Source organism: Delphinapterus leucas, chromosome 13 (assembly GCF_059928025.1).
Source record: "Delphinapterus leucas isolate spDelLeu-1000000601 "Yukka" chromosome 13, BTC_Dleu_Yukka2, whole genome shotgun sequence".
Taxonomy (NCBI): domain Eukaryota; kingdom Metazoa; phylum Chordata; class Mammalia; order Artiodactyla; family Monodontidae; genus Delphinapterus; species Delphinapterus leucas.
In genome coordinates, this window is record NC_143141.1 from 7,715,027 (window position 1) to 7,736,614 (window position 21,588).

Consider the following 21,588-nt stretch of genomic DNA (forward strand, 5'->3'; position numbering starts at 1 on the left):
ATACACAGTTTTGTTTCAGGACTGTCTATTCTGTTCTTTTGATATATTCATCTCATTCTTTCCCAATAACTCATTGTTTAAGTCAGAGGTCAAATAACTTTTTATTTAAAGGATCAGATAGTAAATGGTTTAGGCTTTGCAGGCAATATCTGAATGAATGAATGTGACTATGTTCAAATAAAACTTTATTTACAGAAACACAATTAGTAAAGAAGTCTTACAACTCAATAATAGAGAACTCGTTTTAAGAATAGGCAAAGGATTTAAATAGACATTTCTCCAAAGGTGATCTACAGATAACTAATAAATATATGAAAAGACACTATTGCTATCAGTTAGGAAATGCAGATCAGAACTACCGTGAGATACTCCTTCACACCTACTTAAAGGGCTAAAATCAAAGACAGACAATACCCAGTGTTCACACGAGTGTGGAGAAATTGGAACCCTGATGTCAGTTGCTGGTGGGATCTTAAATGGTGCAGCCTCTTTGAAAAAGTTTCAACATTTCCTCAAAGGTTAAACATTGCATTATTGCATGACCCAGCAATTCCACTCCTAGGTATATCCCCAAGAGAACTGAAAACACACGTCTGCAAAAAATCTTTTACACGCATGTTCACAGCAGCATTGTTCATAACAGCCAAAAAGTGGAAGCAATACAAATGTGCATCAACTGGTGAATAGACAAAAGTGATATATATTTATAATGAAATATTATGCCACATAAAAAGGAATGAAGCATTGATACATGATTCAACATGGATGAACCTTGAAAATATGCTGAGCAAAGGTGAAAGACCAGTCACAAATGACAACATGTCCAGAAGAGGCAAATACAGAGAGACAGAAAATAGATTAGTGGTCGCTTACAGCTTAGGGGTAGGGAGAGAGGGTTGAGTGACAGCTAAAGGATAAAAGCTTTCTTTTTGAAGTGTTGAAAATGTCCCAAAGTCCCTTAATAAGAATGATTCCAATGTGTTATTGTTAAATATAATAATTTCTTATTCTGTGTCCAGCTGAGGGTACTTCCTTCTATTTTTCTAGCTTTCTGAATATTTTAAAGGTTTGAATTTTCTTTCCATTTAAAAAAATTAAGGTATAATTTACAAACAGGCACTTCCCTGGTGGCACAGTGGTTAAGAATCCACGTGCCAATGCAGGGGACATGGGTTCAAGCCCTGGTCTAGGAAGATCCCACATGCCTCGGAGCAACTAAGCCTGTGAGCCACAACTACTGAGCCTGTGCTCTGGGGCCCATGAGCCACAACTGCCAAAGCCCGCATGCCTAGAGCCCGTGCTGAACAATAAGAGAAGCCGCCGCAATGACAAGCCTGCACACCGCAATGAAGAGTAGCCCCCGCTCGCCACAACTAGAGAAAGCCTGCACGCAGCAATCAAGACCCATTGCGGCAAAAAAAAAAAAAAAAAAATAGGTGACTTTACAGAGTGTGGGGACATTACATGATTTTAATAATGCTTTTCTTTCAAAAAGTTCACAATAAGTGCTGGTAATGTATCTTGTATCAGACTTCCCTGGCAGTCCCGTGGCTGAGACTCCGTGCTCCCAATGCAGGGGGCCCAGGTTTGATCCCTGGTCGGGGAACTAGATCCCACATGCTGCAACCAAGAGTTCACAGGCCGCAACTAAAAGATCCCACAACTAAGACCTGGCACAGACAAATAAATAAATAAATATTTTTAAAAAATTTTATCTTGTATCAATGAAATAAGACTTCATTAGTGTCATTCCTGCTCTGACGAATCACCATAAACTTAGTGACTCACGACAACATAAATTTATTATCTTACAACTCTGGAAGACAGAAGTCTGAAATCAGTTTCACGGAGCTAAAATTGAGGTGTGGTCAGGGCTACGTTTCTTCTGAATGTTTTAGGGAAGAATTTGTTCTCTTGTCTTTCTCGGCTTCTAGAGGCTGCCCTGCTTACTTAGCTTGTGGCCCTCATCATGCTGACCTCTGACCTCCTTGTCACATCTTCTCTGACTCTCCTGCCTCCTCCTTTTCCTTATAAGGAAATTTGTGATGATACTGGGCCCACCTGGATAATCCAGGATAATCTCCCATCTCAAAATAGTTAACTGAATCACATCTGCAAAGTCCCTTTTGCCATGAGAGGTAACATATTCACAGGGCCTGGGAATTAAGATACAGACATCTTTGGAGGAGCCCTGACTGTGCCTACTTCAAAGACATCACTAGTTCTCACCCATAGTGCACCTCTTTTAACCTGTGTCTCAACTATTTAGTATTCTGACAGCTGGAGGCTTGCAATTCATTAATTAGGCTACTAATGTTTGAGATGATCACAGTTGCTAGTATGTAGGAGCTAGAATTGTTTACGGAATTTGCAGGGCAGAATCTCCAAAATGACTAATAAATAATGGAATTAAGCCCTTACTGAGATTAAAGGGGCATTTTGACCTCACAAGTAAAGTCGATTTAAATGTGCTTTCTGAGTTACCAGTTCCACTAAATTAATTAGCTACATACTTCCAAGAATTTCCCCAATTTGTCTGGGTATTGAAGGACATAATATATAATAAAGTCAATTGATACTGAACTTGGATGTTTTTTTTCTATTCTCTGGAGGCTTAATTTGGAGTCACAATTCCCTAGACAAACACTATCAGACGTGCCTGCCTCATTCTTCAAATCTCAGAAGTTATTGACTTTGGTAAAGAAAAGAATGCATGCCATTATGAGGTATTTCAACCAAGAAAAAGAAATGAATTTGCTTTGTCCTTTTCCCTCGATTTCTGTAGCAGTCTCCTAAGTTCTGAAATGCAAATAGAGAGCTAAAATTGTAGAACTTTTTCCATACTCAGAAGGCATCTGTGCGGATCTAATGGCATTTCACAAGCATTTCATGTGGCAATGAATGCCACATCTGATGGGATCAGACCTGGTTTGAAACTATTCTTGCTGATCAGTTTCTAAAGCATTAGGCTGAAGAGTTCTAGCATGATTACAGAAATGAGAATCCTATTGCCGTCCTCTTTCTACAGTACAAGGAGAATGAAAGCCAGAAAGTGTGAAGGAAAGTGCTTTGAAGTTGGGAAGTTTATGATATGTCTCCCTCTTTGGGTTCCTAGCATGCTTCAGAAACAGACCACAAAATGCTTGGGCTAAAACTTTATGTTTACTTCATTACCTCAAAGTAAACATTTAAATTTACTGTCATTTACATTATTTCAATTGTTTTGAGCTTTAGAGAAAAGAAAGTGATTGGTGAGGAAGAAGGAAGACCAAACCACATCAAGTGGTGCTTTTTCCTAGAGTAATTAGCTTTATGTGGAGGTCTGAAAATCAAAGAAGATATATTTCCATTTCTTGCCTTTTGTAAGTCTAATGATGTATTGACAGACAAGCAAGAGGAGATAAGGGTACAGCAGTACTCAGATGGTTCCAAAAAGCCATTTTTAAGGAGTGTTCTCACAGGATAAAGACTGCCCTCCATCAGCAACATGGCTTAAGAACAACTATATTTTATCGGTTTAAGCTGCATATTTTTTTCACATTTTAAGATCCCCAAAATCAGGATTTGTTTTACAGCTGATGGCATTTTACAATTAATTGGCAGCCATTTTCTTCCATAGTAATACATGAAGTAATGCAGCCTTATACAGTTTTGTTATGTGTGATGAAATACGGTATTTATTATCGTGCTTCCTTGAATGGCTTTCTCGGCTGCCAGTGAACTTGGTTATTTCTGCCTTCAGTACAGTGATTTGTAAAACTTTACTTCCCAGCTAAATATCACCTTTGAAGAAGTTTTGGGATTCCTGTGTACCCAACAATAGTTTAGGTGTTGGGAATGCAGGATTTAAAAAAAGAGAACAAGTTTCCAACTGCAGATATTCTTCTAAATAACTAAGAAGTGGTTCTCCTCTTTGTGCACGTGACCGTCAGAATGACACACACTTGCTGAGTGAATGTGGGAAATTAAAAGCAGTAGAGAAGGGCTTCCCTGGTGGTGCAGTGGTTAAGAGTCCGCCTACCAACGCAGGGGACGCGGGTTCGTGCCCCGGTCTGGGAAGATCCCACATGCCGCGGAGCGGCTGGGCCCGTGAGCCATGGCCGCTGAGCCTGCGCGTCCGGAGCCTGTGCTCCGCAGCGGGAGAGGCCACAGTGAGAGGCCCGCGTACCGCAAAAAAAAAAAAAAAAACACTAAAAGCAGTAGAGTAATCTCAGAAATGCCCTGTTAGGAATTACAGGCAACTTTTTCTTATACTTTCCTATTTTTCTGAATTATTTTTTAATAAATAAATGTTACTTTTTGTGGTTTAACTAGCAAATGCTACCTAATAGGATGCAGCCATCCTTGGGTCAAGACAATTAATAATAGTAGCGTTCTTTTTGTGTACTTTAATATGTACAGTTTATGTTATATCATGTATACCTTGATAAAGCTTTTTTTTGAAGGAGTCATAGTTGAAAAGACAATTCCTGTAATGGAAATTTGACACAGTGTAATGTAAACATAAAGAAAACAAATAAGTCCTTCTGAGATTCAGGAATATTTCAAAGAACAGGTAACCCTTGAGCTTTTTTTGTTCTGAGCCTGGAAGGAAGAATGAATTTCGCCAGGCAGAAAACAGAAAATGGCAGGACATGCATCCCAAAGATGAGGACAGGCTCTCGAGGCTTGAAGCACTCCCACACAGCAGTGGTGAAATGCCTTTCAGCCCCGGGTTCTCATAACTTGCATACACGTCACCTCCTCTGCTGACTCACTGGGCTCCCAGGCCCGGAAGGCAAGGGCTTTGTACCCTCACTTCTGTAACCCTTGAGGACCCAACAGAGAACCTAGCAGGCCTCCTTGAATGCTCCCAGAGGAGGCTGAAATGACAGTGCGCAGATGTGTTGAGCCACGCCCCAGGCATCTACTCAGGGACGATGTTCACAAAGGGAGAGAAGGCCTTTGAGACAGAAGCTATAGGTGTAAGGGTGACTATCTGGATGGGGCAGCAGGAGAAACAGAAGCAGAAAGGGCTTCAGTGCCTGGGGCTTGTTGCCCTCTGCTCTGAACCCAGCCTGGCTCTGTGAAGGATGAAGAATCTGCACACTCTGTGGGGCCCCCAGGGTTTTGCAGCCAGCTGGGCAGGGCAGTAGTCCTTCATGGACCCTGTCTCAATTCATTCATTCTTTTATAACTCTCCTGTATATTTCATATGAAATGGGACTTTTGCAAGGAAAGAGGATGTGAATTCCCAAGACAAAATTTAGCATTTCACTTTAATGGAAATAAAATCAGGTTCAATCACTGTTTACCTGATCAATAACTGAACTCAAATACCACATAGTACTGGCTTTCTGCCATTTCAGATAAGTGGAAATCTGTAATAATCTTTCTACCCACCAATGTGAGATTGACAGCAGTTGTTCAGTGGAGTGTCCCTGATGGGATGGTTGCCAGCCTCGTCTGCAGAAAGGTGGTGAGAGTGAAGGTACATTCAAAGGGAAGTGGGTTAGATTAAAAGTCAATAATATAGGACACTTCGCTGGTGGTGCAGAGGTTAAGAATCCGCCTGCCAGTGCAGGGGACACGGGTTCAATCCCTGGTTTGGGAAGATCCCACATGCCGCGGAGCAGCTAAGCCCGTGCACCACAACTACTGAGCCTGCGCTCTAGAGCCCGCAAGCCACAACTACTGAAGCCCACGTGCCACAACTACTGAGCCCATGTGCCACAAGTACTGAAGCCCATGTGCCACAACTACTGAAGCCCACATGTCTAGAGCCCATGCTCCGCAGCAAGAGAAGCCACTGCAATGAGAAACCCAGGCACCGCAACAAAGAGTAGCCCCTGCTCGCCTCAACTAGAGAAAGCCTGTGTGCAGCAACGAAGACCCAATGCAACCAAAAATAGATTAATTAATTTCTAAAAAAAAAGATTGAAAAGAAGGACCCAAACAAGTACATGTGCATGTGTGTGTGCTTACCAGGTACTGAGGAGAGGGGGAAATGGGGAAACACTGCCGAAAGGGTAAGGAATTTTACTTTGGAATGATAGAAATATTTTGCAACTAGATAGGGGTGGTGGTTTAGTACATTGTGACTGTATGAAATGCCACTGAATTGTTCAGTTCAAAGTGCTTAATTTTATGTTATGTGAATTTCACCTCAATAAATAAAACAAAAAGTCTGTAATACAACATGGAAGTGATTGTGAGCTCTGTTACCAGAGCTGCTTAACAAACACGTAAATGTTTCCCATTACGGTAGCTGGTAGAGATTATGATCCGTGATTAGGTTCTGAATGACCAGTAATATATCTCATATTCAACTTACATTTTGAAAGTGAAAATAAGAAAATTAATTGATATTTCTTGTTTTTCTTTTTTCTTTCTTTTTTTTTTTTTTAGGACTCTCAGCTCACTTCCTCGGGACACAGTAATCCAAGTAAGAAAAGTTTCTCTCTATAGCTTCATATGTGGGCGTTGGAGGGGGTGGAACAGGTGAGGAGGTTTAAAAGAATTTCACTAAAAGACAAAATCAAGTGGGGAAAGGAGGGCCATTTGTCCAAGTGCTACCCCAAATGGATAAGATGCATGGTGACCGTGAATGCTCCTCTGTCTTTTTATTCAAGGGAGGGAGGGCCAAAACATAAAATGGTGAATTTCAAACCAACCCTAGGAGGAAGGAACGCCATCCTTTCTTATAGTTGGCCTCTGGTATGTGTGAGGGGAAAAATTTTTAAAGGCAGCTAATGAGTTACCTAAATTGAGAGAAAATAGGTGGGTAAAGAGATCAGAAGACCTCATGATAAATGTCCTTAGAATCCATGAAGAAACCATGCCCTCTTCCAGGGAGAAACAGACTAAAGGGTCCAGGAAGGAATTTCATTACTGAACCCAGTGTCTAATAAAACATGTGGGCTTCATCATCAAAGAGGGAATATCATTCCATGAAGTATTGTTTTAATTCTCTTCTTTGGCACTGTTAATTGGTATTAATGTTTTCTTGAGCATTAAATATGCATAAGCTACCCCATTCATGTCGTGAAAGCACACCCACGAAGACTGGGCTCTGTTAGTCTCCTGATCGGCCAGCGGGCTGAGAGCATCCCTTGCAAATTTCAAAGCTATGTTTAAAGATGAAAATCACTCTGAGCCAGTAGGTGTGTCTTAGGAACTGAGGCTCACCTACGGAGCATCTGTGAGGGCCGGAGGATTATGAAGAAAAGACATCCAGACAAATGTATTGGGAAGCCCCAGACTTTTAAGGCACAGCTAGAGAAAGGCCAGGGTAGGAGGATGATGGCATAATGATCCACAGGCAGTATCCCTTAGTTATCCCACCCTCTGCTGGAATTTGCTGTGAGTACTAGCACCGGGGAAGAGGTGAAATGCCAAGGGACGTGAAATCTGTAGAAATTAATAAATGTAAGAGTAAGGAAAGGAATCAGGAGATGCAGGGTTAGGTCCACGAGGTGTGTAGGTATCAGCACCATATGCCGAAGGCTAGAGCATGCGGAAGAAGTGCCTTTGCTTCCCTCACCATTTCTTTCCATTTGAATTTAAACAGTTCATGGTAAAGGGAGGAGGAAATAGATAGAATAGAATAAATGTACCTTCTCTCAGCTTGGAGTCTTTGACATAAAGAAGAACAAAGGAAACAGCTGTTCAGTCCCGTCTGTGTTCAGTCTCTTCTTTACGTGTGCTATTTTATTTAATCCTAACCAGAGCTGTGTGAAGTAGGCGTGACATCTCCATTCTGCACCTGATGAAAATGAGATTCTGCAGTTAATAACTAACCCATTACCTTGACCCCCAGAATGTTGCTTCTGTCCCTTCAGTGTGAGATTGAATTCTTGTCCAAGATTTCTGTGTTCATCTGGCATATTTTTACAGCATGCCATAACTTTCACTTGCTGATGCTACGATTGAGATTATGTAAAAGCAGACCTATCTTCTGGGGAATTGTGAGCGGCACTTGCATGGTGTGGTATAAATCCCTCTGGCATTTCATCATCTGAGGACATTTGTAATTGGTTTTCTCTTTTCTAGGGGTAAGGGGATTTTTTTTTTTCAAATAAATCCCCGCCCCTCAAAACCAAGCACATCTATAAAAAGGTAATATCACTATTTAAAAATCATAGTGATGTGGTATATATATATATATATATATATATATATATATATATATATATATACAATGGAATACTACTCAGCCATAAAAAAGAATGAAATAATGCCATTTGCAGCAACATGGATGGACCTAGAGATTCTCATACAAAGTGAAATAAGTCAGACAAATATCATACGATATCACTTATGTCTGGAATCTAAAATATGACACAAATGAACTTACTTACGAAACAGAAACAGACTCACAGACATAGAAAACAAACTTACGGTTACCAAAGGGGAAGGGGGGATAAATTAGGAGTTTGGGATTAGCAGGTACAAACTACTATATATAAAATAGTTAAACAACTAGGTCCTGCTGTATTGCACAGGGAACTATATTCAATATCTTGTAATAAACCATAATGGAAAATAAGAAAATAAAGATAAAAATTGCAGTGTCCTCTGTAGATTATAGCACACTGGAAATTTTAGGAGAGCTGGTCCCACCAGCATTTCCTGTGCTGTTTCTTGTATTTGGTTTGGAATCATTACAGCTTTGGGAGTCATGACTCCAGTAAATATGTAGAAAATAGGAAAAAACTGTACTTCAGAGAGACAAAATGTGTATTGATGGACTGACCTTCCCCACTTTTTAGGTCAGTCATTTTTATCTTTTTGAAATTAGAAAAACTAAATTGTGTAGGTACTAAGAGAAGAGAGTGTATAAATTAAACAGAAAATTATTTTTTAATCCAAATCTTTTTAAAGAGAGCTACTTTAGCCAGTTTGCTGATTACCGATTAATTTAATTTAATATAAAATAGAAGCTAATTAAGTATTGAGAAACTTAAATATTAAAACAGGTGATGTATGTCTACAGTTTTTTAAAAGCGTAAGACTGTCCTGTTCAGGTGGCAGCCTTGAGCATAAGCGCTTCTTTCCCTGCCTTCAGGGTCTCCATTGAACTAACCATAAAGCAAGAGTGATGCAAATAAATCCGTAACAGCACTGAGAACCAGAAATTCAGCTGAGTGTCTGGAAAATGGAGACTGGACAGGACCCTACTGTTAGATAGATAATCCTGGGCAGGGAAGGTCATGGCCCAGAAAAAGAAAAAAGGAAAATAATGAACCAAACAGGAACAAGCTGTGGTGGTAGAGGGAATGTCCTTGGGAGCTCCAGGAGAGACTTGATTTCCTCTCAACCCCAAAAGAGAAGAGGCGTGGACTGTGATAGTGATAGGAACATGGCCATTCTTCCACCCATTACTCCTCTACCACTATCCTAGCGGGTTTTCATACAGAGCTTTCGGCCTGGCTTTCCTCCCTCAAAAAAACAAAATACAAAAAAAGCCATAGTAATATTTGCTAAGAAAATGAACAGCTAACTAGAACTTCTAGTTGGGAGCTAGTACCTAAGAGAGAAGCAGAATAGATTCTGAGATAATACCAGACCTTAAACATAGATATCTCTGATGGGTGGAGGAAGAGCTAACTTTTCTCAAGAAGGAAGTAAACCGAAATGCTATACACCCAGAATAAAGTACTTCCTGTTTTTGTTGGGGAGTGAGAGAGCAGTCAGGGCTCCCAGCTTGTCTTGAGGCCTCTTCTCCTGAACCCTAAATGAAGCCTTCCAGTTAACATACCCTGTCCACTTAGAAAGAGACCTAAATCAGCCCTTCCCTACAAGGGAGACGTATGTTAGCAAAATGGATCAATATACTAATATGGGAAATCCACGCCAGTACCTTTGTTAACCAGCCTGTTATCATTCAAAGATGTGAATACATAACCCAGGAGCACCAAAGAGAAGGAATGACCCAGAGGAAATCTACTTAATTCAAGGAACAGAAGAAAAAAATTTCAAATGTATTTACAGTCTTCAGAAGGATTTGAAATTATTTGCATCAAATAAAAAGACCAGATTGGTATGAAAAAGAAGCAGTTACAGAACAAATGAGCACTCCGGAATTAAAAATAGGGTTGACGAAATTTAAAAATTTAACAGATAATAGCTGAAGTCTGAAGTCTGGAATATAAGGTTGAAAACATTTTTTTTTCTGAATATAAAGCAAAAGTCAGATGGAAGATATGAAAGGAAGTTAAGTTACATGGAAGATTTGTCGGGGTGGAAAGGTCAAATCCAGCTAGTAGGAATACCAGAAAAAGAAAATGGACATGAATAAATAATAATAGAAATAGAATTCCTCAGGAAATGAGCACTCATTGTCAAAAACACTTATGTACAATGAAACAAGAGCAAGGAAAAAGAACAGACAGCAGAGAATTAGAGAGACCTCCAAGGACTTCAGATATTGGAATTACCAAGCCCAGAATGTAACGTAAGAGTGCTTACTTTAATTTACAGAAATGAGAGAATTGAAAATATGATAAAGAACAAAAACATTTGCAAATGTACTAATCAGAACCTCTAGAAGTTAGAAAATAATAACAGAAATGAAAATTTCTTTGGTCAGGTTTACCAGCAGATTACACATAGGTGAAGAAGAAGTAATGAATCAGGAAACTTAAGAAATTATCTAGAATGTAGCCTAGAGAGACAGAAATGGAAAATATGAAAAGGAAGTTAACAAACCTGGAGTATAAAGTGAGAATTTACTAGAATTAACTAGAATTAACTTAACTAGAATTCCAGAAAAAGATAAGGGAACAGAGGGGATATTAAAGGAGATGATGGCTGAAAATATTCCAGAATTGAAAGACACTAACCCATAGATTCAAGAAACCCAATGAATCTTCCCAGTGAATCTTAAGCAGGATAAATAAAAAGAAGTCCACCCTAGACGTATTATAGTTAAACTGCAAGCCACACAGGTAAAGGAAAAATTCTTAAAATGCCCTTAATAACTTCAAAGAAGTAACAATTAAACTTCCAGTTGACTTCTCAACAGCAGCCCTGTATCTGGAAATTGACAAGGTGATTCTCAAGTTTATTTGATAGAACAAGGGACCAAAAATAACTCAGACACTCCTTAAGAAGAAGCAGGTTGGAGCCTTGCCTTACTAATATTATTATATGAATGAATGAATGAGTGAATGAATGAATGCATGTTTTAGCTAAGTAATGAAGATAATAATAAATTGAGCAATGAAACAGATATAAAGGACCCAGAAACAGACCACAGATTTATGAAAACTAGATTCGTGTCAGAGCTAACAATGTAGATCAATGGGGAAAGAATGGGCTTCTTAATAGATAGTACCAGAATAATTGGTTATCTATAGGGAAAAAAAGGAAGCTATCTCCTACCTGACATCATATACAGAAACTATTCCAGGTATTTGTAGAAGACCTAAATGTGAACAGTAAAATTATACACTTTCAAAAGGTAATAGAGAACATCTTTCTGATGTATTTCTTAAGTAGAACACCGAAAAAGTGTCAAATAAAGGAAAACGGCAGATTTTATTTTATTTTTTTTGGCTGTACACGGGCCTCTCACTGTTGTTGCCTCTCCCATTGCGGAGCACAGGCTCCAGGCGCTCAGGCTCAGCGGCCATGGCTCACGGGCCCAGCCGCTCCGCGGCATGTGGTATCTTCCCGGACCGGGGCACGAACCTGTGTCCCCTGCATCGGCAGGTGGACTCTCAACCACTGCGCCACCAGGGAAGCCCAAAATGACAGATTTTTATAAGGAGATGCTGCACAGCAGTGAGGGTGAATGAACCAAAGCTATGCACATCACATTGGCTGAATCCAAAGTCATATCATTGAATGACAGAAGTAATCCCAGAAGAATGCCTACACTATGATTGCATTCATGTGAAATTTAAAATCAGGAAAAACTAAAGACTTTTATTTACAAATTAATTCATGGTGGCAGAAACTGTCAAGAAAGGGAGAATGATTAACACAAAACTCCATTGCTAGCTAGCTGGGCTTGAATAGGACACAAGCTCAGGAGGTTTCTGGGTTATTTCTTGTCAGTGTCCCCTTTCTGGGCCTGGAAGGTGCTTTTACAGTTAACTCATTTTACTTTTTAAAAACTGTATATAAACATTTTTGTACACATTACATGCATGCTCTATTGAATTTCTCTTTAGGAAAAGCGTAGCCTTTACTTGAGACGAATGAACCTTTGCCACGATGAGATACAAGAATGAGAATCCATTTGACGTAAATATGGGAACCCTTGCCTTCTTTCAAGTGTAGTGGCCGTCCCTCCGTGCAGGTCCAGTCTCTCTACTGTTCCTTAGAGGCTAATATATATGTTGTTATAATATTGTAAATTCCGTCACTCGTGTATAATTTTTCTCATGGCCTATGGGCAATTCCCAAAATTAAATTATTGATAAAATTAATATTAATGAGGATGACTCATTAATAGTTACTGAACAGAATATAAATATTTTAAATCTTGGCTATGCTGGAGGAAGGGTATAGCTGTGCATAGTGGGATGTGAGTTGCCTCACTTTGCATAGTATAAAAGAAGAGGTACTGTCAGAAGTTGTTTAATCAAAAAATAGGTTAAATTTATTCAAAGTTAAAATACCCACTAGACGCTAAAGTTTAACAGAACTAACAGAAATTTTAAGCGGAAGGGAGGTGGTAGTATAAGTGTATTAAATACCTTATCTCTCATTTTTCATATCAGAAATTATTACATACTGTCTGAAGTTGATTCATCTAGAAATAAGCATATTACTTAGCGTTCCAGTTGCAGGGCTAACAGGACTAATGACAAAAGCAAGCACAGTCGTTACCTTTACTCTACTGTTCGGTTTTTTTTTCTTTACGCTGAGCACAGATTACTTTTATTATAAAGTGGTAGCACAGCAAAACTTGCCTTCGAAGCAGAATACAGCCTAGGTCTATTTTGATTTCCTTTTCATAGCGCTAATTATGGTACTCCAGCAGTGCAGTCATTTTCAGTTGAAGGGGCGTGAATTAGATATTATCTATGTTTCCAGAGAGACTACTCGACATAAAAGTCCTTGGTAGATTTACTGGATTAGACATGTAGCTACTGTAATTTTTTAAGTGACCTATTGGAGTCATCAAGCTGTTTCATACCTTAACTTGTATACCGTCTCAGTGGTATGTGTACCTTTCTCCTCTTTTTCCACTGTAGCGTAGGACACTGCATTAATGATAGGTCATCAGACAGAAGACATATACTGAGCATGTAATATATGTTTGGTACTGTGGAAGACTCAGGTAGACAAATATGGAGTGTCAAGTTGAAAGTATACATGTAGTATACATATACACATACATATGTATTTATATGTGAGTATGAATGTATACATTTTCTTTCTATGGCTCGTTTTTTCTCTTTCTCTCTTTAATTATATTTCCACCTGCAAAATGACCACACTGCACCTGAGCCTATCTCTTATGCCCAGTGTCTTAAAGATCAATGCAGGTTCCTTCCCTAGGAGAGCAGTGTTGAATCTATCATGAAAACAGCTGGAATAATCAGGACGAAGCCCCACCAGTCCTCATTGGCGGCGGAGAGGAAACATCTCCTGAGCACCCAACTGAAAAATCCCTTACTGAGAATTTTTTCCAGCTCACATTCGTCAGTTTCCCTCGGGTCCTGATAAAGAGCCTGTGATTCTCCACAGCTTGTGCACATAGACACTTCAAGTTAACTTCAGAAATTACATCACGTAAAATTTCCAGATATTGGGGAGAATTTTGTGTTTCATTCTTTCTGAAGGGCAAACATAGTTTTACTCCCTGACTCCATCCTGCGTTTCCTTTTCTCCAAAAAGGTTAATTCATGATCAACTGAGAGCACTCATTCCCCGACTGTTCATAAATGCCCAGTTTGGCCCCACTGCATCCTTCCTGTTCGCCAGAACCTGTTCTGTTTTCCCTGTTGCCACAACATAAGTGCTGCTGAGAGCAGAAATAATCAACTGCAGCTTTGCTCCTGCGCCGATCCGGCTCCCAGTTCCTGCAGCCCCCAGACCCCATGTGCGATAAGGCCTCTGTCCTCTCAGCCCACGGGTTGTCTGGCAGCATTGTTGGTCAAGGTAAAACATACTTATTCAGACATCCAGACAATGTCTGCATGTATCATATTGATTTCCTTTTTTTTAATGACACAAGTTGTTGAGAAACGTTTACTCCTGGGCTTCTGAGCCTGCTGCCGGCATTCCTGAGGATGATTGGATGTGGGGCAACTTCTGGCAGCCCCAGACCAGGGAAAGTAACCAACTTCTCCAAATTAAAGGGGGAAAAAAAAGATCGCTATGTTTGAGAAAAATTAAACCTCCATTTAGTTTTATCTTAGGTAATGCAGATGTTACAACTCTGTACTTTAGGATTCTGGCAGGAATTGTGGTTCCTCATTTGAAAAGTGATTTTGGACAGTACTAAGGTTATTTTCTAGCACCAAAGCCAGTTGACAGGGTCTTGCATGTCTCCTAAGTGAGTTTACAGCAAACCTGGCCTGGAAGAGAAAATATATTATGAACGTACAAGCTTTAGAGCAAGTTTATTAATTCTCTGCCTCTGTTTTTACTTCAGCATGGTTTCCCACGTACCGGGGCTCCGTCAGTGTTTGCTACTGAGGCAGTTAAAATAGATGTGACTTTTCACAAGGTGACTGTCCCTCACGCATGTCCCGGCAGTGTGTAGACACACACTAGCACAGAGTTACATCTGAGATAGATGTGTGCACTATATGTCACTGTCTTCTTTCTCTCACAACCGTTCTGTTTGAAAGAACGAAAAGGGAAAGAAATTATAAAGTTTACTTTTGAGTTCAGTTTGGACGATATCTTCAGAATGTGTTCATCGTGTAATTTAGGGGGTCATTCCCAAGCCTCGGTGACAATAAGCTAATGGCTACAGCTGACAAAAGGGACTTGGTACAGGACATAGGCCTGAAGCCCTAAACAGCAGACTGGGGGATTCTGTGAGGTCTCCAGGCCTGACTTGAAAGAGCAAAGCAAAGCAAGTTGCCACCATCATGCCCATCTCTTGCAACTCATAACCTTCTCTGGGGTATGTTAAACTATTAGCACTACATAACCAGCCTAACTAACCACAGCTAACTCACAATGGCAGTCATGACCTTCCTCCATCCCGTAGCCTCAAGAAAACAAAAAGAAGTGCCTTACAATACAAGGATGTGTGGTGTCAAGCCATCAATGGTCGAGGATCTAAGACTTACATTATGTCAATTGCAAGAGGAATTTGCCCTTTAGAACTACAAGAAACGAACTGGTTCCAGGCTCCCTTCATTAAAACCCATTCAATCCTTGGTGACCACAGACGGCAGAAACATTTCTTTAACTAGTCTCTCAGATGGCCAGGAAGGATTTCTGATTTATATCTTATTCTGCATTAACAGGGTGACCCCAGAACCTGCTGCTGGGGCTCTCTGTGGGGTGTAATTCTTGAGAATCTTGTAAGCTAGGGTGCAACCTCAGTGTTGTGTAGAATTCTCTCCTCCAAGTTCTGATGTCACCTGACCTGGTTTAGCTTGTGTTAGCAGAAGGGATCAGAATCCAAAACGCCTTGCATCTAGAATGCTAATGGGGTTTATTTCCTTAAGTTTCCTGTAAAAGAAGTAGAAGGAAACAGATTCCATCTGTAAGGTATTCATCTTTTGGCAGGGTCTCCACTCTGAACCTCTGCTTGTTTGCAAACAGCTCCGTAGTACCTATTCACAGATCCTTGCCTGGGCCATTGTATTACAAAGAATAAATTATTTTGCAAATCCGCTTCTTGGACAATAAAAAAGATGTTTGAAAAGCCTCCTGCTGCACATTTTGAATGGTTGTTAGTAGGAGTGTGGAAATATATTGAACCTCTCTTAAATCTTATAGGCTGTAACGCTCACATGTTGGTATTTTCTTCCTTTTTAAGAGAAAGGTGATGCTGAGCCAGGGAGTCCAGACAATGGCACATCGAATACATCGTAAGTCTGTTTCCTGTTTCTATCCCAAGATGACTGTTCTTTAATATGCTTATAATATGAAACAGCGCAAATAACTTGTTATAGTAACAGTAATAATGGAAAGAAGGCTGTGGTTCTCTTTCTCATGATAATGTGTTTTTAAATGCTTTTGGGTGCGTATGCATTTTGAGGTCTTTCTTATGCTTTAGCCCAGTAAGAATAATCTTGAAAACACAAGGCTCCTCTTCATAAAGTACAAATGTAACGAGATTTGACGGTATTATTTTGGCAGGGGGAGGGGAGGAAAGCTTTTGGAATTTGCTTGGCAACTTCCATCACTGTCATAAATAATTAGAGGACTTTTCACACATACTAGGAGATAGTCTGTCCTGCACACCTGGGAAGTACCAGTGTCATTTTAAAGCCTGCCCTTTGCAACCTGACCTCTGAATTATGTGAAATATACAGTTATAGATATCTCTGGACCCTCAAGGGTTTGTTCATAGTTTTGAGTTAACAAACACAGTTTTGAAAAGATAAGAAAAGGCTTTTAAAACATGTTCTTCACTCTACGTTTTGTCTTTTCCCCTCGATAGCCAAGCAATCCAAAAAATGTTTTGACGATTAATTCGATGCCAAATTTATATGCTAAAGTTTACATAATTCACAAGCTAACAAATTATTTTAGCTCCATAGGAATTAGTAACAGGTTTACTCCTTAAAAATCATTATTTTTTATCATTTCTGAGGAGTTAAATGTATTTTCTTATTATAAGACAGTTTTGTGCATATATCTATATTTGGACCAGTGCTCTTATTACTAAGCATTTAAAGTGCTATTCATTAGAAATGACAGCTTACGATATAACATTATTGAGTGTATTTGTCCAAGATCTGTTTCTCAATCTAGGAAGAGCCTTTGGCTTACATAGGATGGCTGTTTGTTTCATAAAAGTTATGATTACATGTTTCTTAAGATGTTACCCTAAAAGTTCAAAATAGTTCCATTATCATGATTTCTAATGATACAATGAATGTGACTGGTTTTAAATGGTTAAAATATTACTAATTTTTAAATTTTTGATTGTAAAATATAGTAGGAGAAGGGTTTTAATGCCATCTGGAGGCATTCTAGAGAACTGAAATGGGTAGAATCATTTAAATATGTAGTTCTTTTGAGCAGTGTTTGAGACTAGATAAGAATTTATGCAACTAGAATGTCAACTATTTGGGAGTAAGTTATATTTTTTTATAAATAATTTTATAAAAGTGTTAATTACTGTAGAAACAACAATTTTTCAAATTCTCGTTAACAAATCATCTTAAAAACAGGCAAAGGAGCATACAAAATATTTTGGAAAGCTGCTGGCATCCTGCATTTAATTTTTTCAAATTTAAAATCACATTCAGTGGGCTCCGATTTTGTTAATACAGTTTGATGTGCTGCTAAAGTTCTCCGCCCCTTATACAGCTCCGAAAAGTCCATTCTCTAAAAGAATTGGTTTCCATAACTCATTACCTTATCAAAATAAATATGTTGTCTGAGGAATTATTTTTACACCCTCTGGAGATTTGTGAGCAGTGAAAGTTTGAAGCATCACCCCACATTCTTGTCTCTTTGAGCAAAACAGACTTAGTCATCCATCTCATATCCTGCCTCTTGAACTAGAAACAGCAGAAATAAAGCCTGAGGCTGCAAGTATCCCTCTTAAAAGTGGAGAATTCTAAACTTGATCCTCCCAAAGAACCTTCTAACCGTGGTCTGTTATAATTAGGCAAGAGGAGCAGCTCATTATGAATAAAGAGCAGGGACTCAGGATGCCTTAGACTTGCGTAGCATTTTACAGTCTCTGTGTGGTATCCTATCTGAGCTTTATCTATGCAGACAGATAGGTAAGACAATATCCTCATTTCATATATAAGGACTCTAAGGATCAGAAAAGTCATTCAACTTAAGTGAAAAAATTGGGACACACATCTTTGGATATTCAGCTTTTTTGGCCATTTACCATACTGAGGGGTCAGGGGATCTTAGGAGACAAAACAAAGTCATAAGTCAGAACCAAGGAGAAAAGTGGGGACCCATTTATTTGTTAAGTGGTAAGTGTATTCGTTTGCTAGGGCTGCTGTAACAAAGTAGCATAGACTGGGTCCCTTAAACAACTGAAATTTATTGTCTCAGTTCTGGAGGCTAGAAGCCCAAGATCAGTCATTAGGGTTTGTTTCTCCTGTGAAAGAAGGATCAATTCCAGACCTTGTTCGTTGTTTGGGTGATAAACATCTTCCCCCTGTGTTTCTTCACATCATCTTCCTTCTCTGCATGTCTCTGTGTCCAAATTTCCCCCTTTTATAAAAATACTAGTTATGTTGGATTATCGCCCACCCTAATGTTCTCATTTTAACTTGATTACCCTGTGAAGATGCTATCTCAAAATAAAATCACATTCTGAAGTACTGGAGGTTAGGACTTCAACATGTGGATTTTGAGAGGACACTCAACATTAAGGGTCAGAGCAATCAAAATGACTTAGAAGCCAGGTTAGGAGAATCAGGAGTATACAGATGCCAGAAGATGGAACAAGGTGATAAAACAGACCAAAAATTATGAGCTCCATGGAAACCAAAGAGGTGAAGGAGAGCTGAAAACTGTAAATAACATACACACAGGCACTAGGAAAGATACCTCTTCTACATTTGTGGTTTGGTGGGACAGACTTGGCTTCAGTAATGCCTATACATCCCTCTGTCTGTATAGTTCCATGACCTCTGAGTCATTTAAAGCCACTTTTTGGTTTTAAATTGTAGTATAAAATTGAGAGTATCCAGACAGCTCATTTTATGAAAAAGCATCTTTCCTCACTAGCCTCTTTTAAAAACGAGAGATTAGCATTGTTTGCAGTGTCCAAGACATGGAAGCAACCTAAGTGTTCACTGATGGATGAATGGATAAAGAAAATGTGGTATCTGTACACAATGGAATATTATTCAGCCGTAGAGGGAAATCCTGCTACTTGCGACAACATGGATTGACCTTGAGGGCATCATCCTAAGTGAAATAAGTCAGGCAGAGAAAAACAAATACCATATGACCTCATTTGTATGTAAAATCTTAAAAAAAAAAAAAGGGCTTCCCTGGTGGCACAGTGGTTGAGAGTCCGCCTGCCGATGCAGGGGACACGGGTTCGTGCCCTGGTCCGGGAAGATCCCACGTGCCGTGGAGCGGCTGGGTCCGTGAGCCATGGCCGCTGAGCCTGCACGTCCGGAGCCTGTGCTCCGTAACGGGAGAGGCCACAATGGTGAGAGGCCCGCGTACCGCAAAGAAAAAAAAAAAAACTCTGGATGAAATATTTTTTACAAAACAAAACTATTTAAAGACACTAGAGGCTGATCAAAAGAAGGCAGAAATATTGGCAATTTGATCCTTGAGAGAAAGAATTGGAATGCATGAGACCTACATTTTTACAGCTTCTCTCCTGAGGGCACTCCCCATTCCACCAAGAGTAACTACAACTCAAGGCCATAGTCATATATTCTTGAAGTGTATGAGGATGGAGTTCAAGGCTGCCAGAGTGGCTGGGATTTAAGGGAAGAAATTCCAGAAAGGAGGCAGCCATAGAGAAGAGAGTTCCACTTCTGTATATAAATTCTCCTCCATGCTTGGGTGACTTCTAAACTGCATAGGTATCAGAGAAAGGCCAGTGAGCCCAGTGGAAGACAATAGCTAGAGAGCTGAAAAGCTGAGAAGACATTTCAGTAGCTGCCTACTGCCTACAAAGATTGCCTGTAGAGTTTGGAATTTGAATCTCACCCAAGTTATGGGGACTTGGCAAACACTTAGGTTTTTGTCTGAACCCTCAGGAAGGCCTCGCCTTAAGAATAAAGGATTCATCCTAAAACTAAGGGCAAAACCAAAGTAGGTCATAACAAAGTGTAATCCTAAAGCATTCACAGGTTCAGCTAGTAATTTGTCTGAAGCAAAAATGTTAACACTCTTTAAAGGAATAAAACAGATCTAGAGCCTCTATTACATGTCATTCATAATATTTATTATCTAATCAAAAATTAACAGATATGTATAGAAATAGGAAATTGTTATCCATAATCAAGTAAAAATGTAATTGCTATAATACAACTTGAAGTAACCTAAATGTTGGAATTTTCAGGCAATAACTTTAAAGCAGGTGTTAAAATATATTCAAGAATATAAAGGAAAACATGGTCATAATAATTGAAAGAAGAAGACTCTCAGCAGGGAAATGGAAATGATTAAAAAGAACCAAGTGAAAATTCTGGAACTGAAAAGTAAAATACTTGAAACAAAAATTTCACTGGATAGCCTTAGTGAAGAATGGAAATGACCAAATAAAGGGTAAGTAAACTTAAAGTCAGATCAATAAGCATTATCCAATGTGCAGAACAGTGAGAATGAAGATTAAAAACAATAAACAGAACCTCAGTGAATTACAGGACAATATCAAGTAGTATAATATACATGTAATTGGGGTCTGAGAAGGAGAGGACAGAAAAAACAGATCAGAAAAAATATTCAAAGAGATAATGGCTGAAGGCATCCCAAACTGGCTGAACACCTTAACTTACAAATGCAAGAAGCTTAACAAATCTTAAGCAGGATAAATAAAATAAAACCACACCTTGAAACGTTACAGTAAGATTGCTAAAACCTATATTAAAGATAAAGAGAAAAATCTTGAACATTGCCGGAGATAAATGACATATTAGGTAAAAGGTAACAGTGACGCAGTTAACCAAAGGATTCCCACCACCAACAACAGAGGCTAGAATATAATGCAACGGCATCTTTAAAGTGCTGGAAGACAAAATAAAAACAATAAATTAAAAAAAATAAATAACTTTATCAAGCTAGAATTCTAAATCTAGCAAAAATATCCTTCAAAACAAGGTGAAATAAAGACATTTTTGGTTTTTCAAAATCTGAGAGAATTTATTTCCAGAAGGCCTGCACTACAATCAGTGATAAAGGAAATTTGTCAGGCTGAAGGGGAATAATCTCAGGGGGAAGTTCAGACCTACACGAAGGAAGTATTTACAGGAAATGATAAATATTTATGTAAATACAAAAGATTATGTAATGTAAAAAACAAAATACTCTTTTATGGGACTTATGATGTATGTAGATGTAAAATGTATGACAAAAATACCACAAAGGATAAGAGAGGGCAAATGGAATTGCATGACTCTAAGATTCTTATATTTTACGTGAAGTGATATAATATTAAATCCAAGTAGACTGGCAATAAGTTAAGGATGCATAGTATAATAGCCAGAAAAAACACTAAAAAAAAAAAATACCAAAAAAAGCATAAATGTCATTGGAGGGATTAAAATAAAATACCAAAATAAATTAGATTTGAAAGACTGCCTACTGTCTATAAGATATACAATTTAAATATAAAAACACAGTAGGTTGAAGCCAGAAGAGGAAAAGATAGACTGTGTAAACAGTAAGCATAAGAAAGCTAGTGTGACACTATTAAACTACCATACAGACTTCTAGACAAAGAGTATTAGAATAGGTAAAAAGAACATTTTATCATGCTAAAAAGGTCAGTTAATGAGGAAAACAGACCAGTCATAA

The 21,588-nt window shown here is 38.9% G+C and overlaps 1 protein-coding gene across 9 annotated transcripts in view; it reads left to right on the top strand.

The window, feature by feature from the left end:
* The window catches only part of AFF3 (ALF transcription elongation factor 3), a 605,847-nt gene that overhangs the window by 410,003 nt on the left and 174,256 nt on the right, over window positions 1–21,588 (top strand). For all 9 annotated transcript variants that reach the window (XM_089922650.1, XM_089922649.1, XM_089922648.1 and 6 more), the window contains 2 exons: window positions 6,388–6,424; window positions 15,941–15,992. In XM_089922650.1, the coding sequence (XP_089778776.1) occupies window positions 6,388–6,424; window positions 15,941–15,992 (89 nt within the window). The remainder of the gene's footprint in view (window positions 1–6,387; window positions 6,425–15,940; window positions 15,993–21,588) is intronic.